Source organism: Pterocles gutturalis, unplaced genomic scaffold (genome assembly GCF_000699245.1).
Source record: "Pterocles gutturalis isolate BGI_N339 unplaced genomic scaffold, ASM69924v1 Scaffold2330, whole genome shotgun sequence".
Taxonomy (NCBI): Eukaryota; Metazoa; Chordata; class Aves; order Pterocliformes; family Pteroclidae; genus Pterocles; species Pterocles gutturalis.
In genome coordinates this window covers 1-3960 of record NW_010145501.1, presented here as the reverse complement: position 1 = coordinate 3960, position 3960 = coordinate 1, and the positions used below count along the sequence as shown (strand labels likewise).

The 3960-nt window shown below is 44.2% G+C and overlaps 1 protein-coding gene across 1 annotated transcript; it reads left to right on the top strand.

The window, feature by feature from the left end:
* Positions 1-481: 481 nt before the first annotated feature.
* Positions 482-2698, top strand: ERP29 (endoplasmic reticulum protein 29; the record flags this gene model as incomplete). Its single annotated transcript, XM_010085389.1, is given in 2 exon segments — positions 482-623; positions 1767-2698. Coding segments are annotated over 2 exon segments (645 nt in total), but the record flags the coding sequence as incomplete, so codon positions are not given.
* Positions 2699-3960: the final 1262 nt, after the last annotated feature.

Sequence of the window (3960 nt, the reverse complement as noted above, 5' to 3'; positions counted from 1 at the left end):
AATGGCACAAGTGAAGAGGAATCAATTAAAACACAAATTGTCCGTGTACTGATCCAGTCCGGTGTACCTCCAGCACCTCCGCTCCCTCCCCACACCTCCTCTCCTAGCTGAGAGCTGCAGGTCTCATGCTGGGACACTTTGGAATGACATTAGATTTGGCTTCTGTCCTCTTAATGTCCCACTGGAAATTGTTTAGCTGACTTCCTTCCAAGATGCTAATCAGATTTGCCATAAGCAAGTCATGCCAAGGCATTATCAGATCCCACAAACCTATCACGTACCGTCTTTATCATCTGGTGTAGGAATACCTACACCCAAAGCTCCGTCTTTCCTCCACACTGCAGTGACTCATTTTTGAAAGGCCATAATTAGAAAATTTCCATTTTCCCTCTCCATCTACTCATTGCACAGGAAAAGAAGAACAAGCTAAAGCTCCCTTATAGATTACTCAAACCTGAAATGCTAATTTTTTTTTTTCTTTTAGGTGATTCCAAAGCATAAGTTTGTCCTTGTGAAATTCGATACACAATATCCGTATGGTGAGAAACAGGATGAGTTTAAAAAGCTGGCAGAGAGCTCAGGCTCCAGTGAAGATCTTCTGGTGGCTGAAGTGGGAATATCAGGTGAGGAGCTCTGGACAGTTGGAGGAAATAAACTTCACTGCAAAATTTCTGATGAAAACAGGCTCTGAGATAATTCTGATAGTGAGAAATGAGATGGGCCCGGCCCTGTCAGAGCAAAGCACTTGCTCCGGCTGGTCGCTGAGCTCCGCCGTTGTGCCCCCGCGGTGAGCGTAGGAGTGCTGCTTATCTCCTTTGGCTGGTTAATGAAGCAACTCAGCCCACACTGCTAAACTGGATCCCACCCTCCTCATTCTTAGCACTTCTCTTTTTTTTTTTTTTTTTTTTCTCCTTTATTTGCTGAGAGAAACCTTTTTTGTCCATTTCAAGGGAACAGGCCCTACAAGAATCATGCTTTAGCCACAAGCCTGGTCAAACAAAGCAAATGGGAGACGATGAATCCATTGTAGCAAACCCTCAATTTATCGCTGGTAAAGCACAGCAAGTGGTCGTTGCACTGTGGCTGGTGTAACTTGTAATTGGCTTTGAGAAAGCGGTGAAGAATGGATCACTGTCACCTTACTCGCTCTGGTTTTGTAGGGAGAATTAAGAATTTCAGCTGACAGGAGGTTGTCAAACTGGGAAGTTTCACCCACGCTGACATTTCCGAACACACACGATTTAACTAAGTAGCATAGTTGAAATCTCTTTGTTTTCTGTCCTCAAGAATAAATGCAGTTTATGTAAGATGAGAAAACATCTTGTAGCTTGGCATGCTGTCAGAACTAAAACGTATAAATGCACACTCTTTGCACACAGGTCAGGGAAAAAATCAATTTAACTGTAAAATCAAATAAAATCAATGGATAGAGCAAAACTAGGGGGAAAATGGCTATTAATTTCCCACAAGGAGGATGGAGTTTGTGCATAGAGGTCCTACTGAGGTCTTATGCTGTCGCAGTCACAGCAGAGCACCATTAGAATCTCATATTTTTCTTTGGAAAACTGATGATGGTTTGCCTTGCCCAAATTATTTTCTGCAGTGTTTTCATTCCAGTGTATGGCATTTCCTGTCAAAGAGGTTATTAGGATATGTTGGAACTCTGGAGACAAATATTTACCAGTTTGTGTAGGAGAGAATCCTAATTTAATTTTGACATTTGATTAATGTACTGTGCTTTCCTGTGTTTCATTTTCTCTTGACAGATTATGGTGATAAACTGAACACTGAGCTGGGAGACAAGTACAAGCTGGATAAAGAAAAGTTCCCTATTTTTTACTTGTTCCAGGATGGTGACTTTGACAATCCCTTACCTTACAGTGGCCACATCAAGGCCGGGGCTATTCAGCGCTGGCTGAAGAGTAACGGCATCTATCTGGGGATGCCAGGCTGCCTGAAAGAGTATGACATGCTGGCCAGCAAGTTTGTGAGCACCACTGAGAAATCAGAACGCCAGGCCCTCCTGAAAAAGGGGCAAGAGAGTTTAGGAAAAACAAAAGAAAATGAGAAGAAGTCAGCTGAGCAATACTTGAAAATCATGAGCAAGGTGCTGGAGCAGGGAGAAGAGTTTGCTGCTAATGAAGTCGTCCGAATCACTAAACTGATTGAGAAGAACAAAATGAGTGATGGAAAGAAGGAGGAGCTCCAGAAAAGCCTCAATATCCTTGCTTCTTTCGTGAAGAAGAATAATGAAAAAGATGAGCTCTAATATGTTGGGGAACTTTGTACAAGCTGTGAAACACTGTCAAGAATCCTAACCAGTTCTCCTTATGCAAGCAAACTTCCCGCTGACTTCAAGAGAGCAGCAGATTTCCCTCTGGTATTCTCAATTTAGAAGATCAAGAGGAAGACATTCCTTTAAAACACAGTATTCTAAATATTGGAAAAATCACCTTAAAGCAAGACGCCAGTATTGTGTAATACTATTCAATAACAGTGTTAAAGTAGACAAAAAAAAAAAAAAAAAAAAAGCACTAGATTGGCCTGAAGCACATTCCTGGTGGTTTTTACAGCTTTTCCCTGGCAAACAAGTAACAAAATTCAGTCTCACATTCCATCTTAAATATTGTAAAAGGTACAGATCTGGTGCCCCTCATATCCCCACCTTTCCCTGTTCTTAGTGTCCTGAGGTTTTATGTTCTTTAGTCTACCCCTCCCTCCTACCTTTTGTTTTCCCAACAGGGCTCCTTCCCTGAGTCTTGTTCTCCTTACCTGTTGTTGACCAAGAGACCCAGAGTTTCTTTTTTCTGCCTTCTCCTTCCGTGGCTCCTGTCCCTGTTTGCCTTGGGTATCGGCCAGATGCTGGCAGGCGTAGTCAAGACAGGTCCTCCACGTATCAGAACTTGCCCCTCATCTTCTGGCCAGAGCAGCACTTTCAGCAAACGTTCTCCTGAAATCCCCTGTGGTACCCTGACAGCAAGTGGTTTGAGCTCTGAGCAAGGGCAGAGTCTCCTTGAGGTGCTATTACACTTACACTCAACAGTTTCAGCAAAAACATGGTTTTTCAGACACTGATTAGGTAAATGCAGGTGAGTTTTCTTACGGCTGAGGAGCACACGTGATGCCTGTGTGTCTCGATTGTCCTTCACATCCAGGCTTCATTTCCCAGGTTCAGAATAAGGAGGGGTGAGACCAGCAAGGATGAAAGTCTCAAGCCAGAGTTAACATGAACAAAATATTTTCTCCAGCCCTGTCTTCAGAAGTGATTGACACTGTCAAAGCTTAATCAGCATTTGGTAGTTTTCAATATTTGAAAATCAGGTCTTCAAACAGGAAGCAGAAGGATTTATGCCTTTAGGACCCCATCTATACAATTTTAATGGCGATACCTGACCCGGGGATCAGATCAGTCCTGAAAACTTGATGCTGCAGGTGGTGTTCACACTGTGTGGGATTCAGATGGCCAGTGGAGGATGCTGTGCTGCTGGTCAGGGTTAGGGAGAGTTGAAAAGAGAAACACCTGCGTGTTTTACCTTGAGACTACGCTTTCAGCTAAGCGGAACCGATTTCTGTGGGAGCTTTGCTGCATTTTGAATCCTGGCGTGGGTATAAGGAGCAGATAACTGCTGCAAAATGTATTAATAAATCTATAATAAAAGAATTGTTCCAATTAATAGCTGCTTCTTAAACTGCTTTCTAGAGAAACCGCTGCTGATTTCTGCCGTTAGAAGGGAAGGAAGACAAAGGTTGATCAGCCGGATGATGCCACGTAAAAGCAAAAGGAATGCCCCGGAGCTGAGGGGCTGACAGGAAGGGTGGGGGGTGTCCCTTGGGCCCGGTCCCTTTCCCCTTGGGAGGGGAGGAGGACGGTCCCCAAGCAGTGCGGACCTCGAGGGCAGTCTCTAGGAGGCCTGTGTGAAGACTTTCCCCGCTCCACTCCTGCGGAGACAGCCGCCGCCG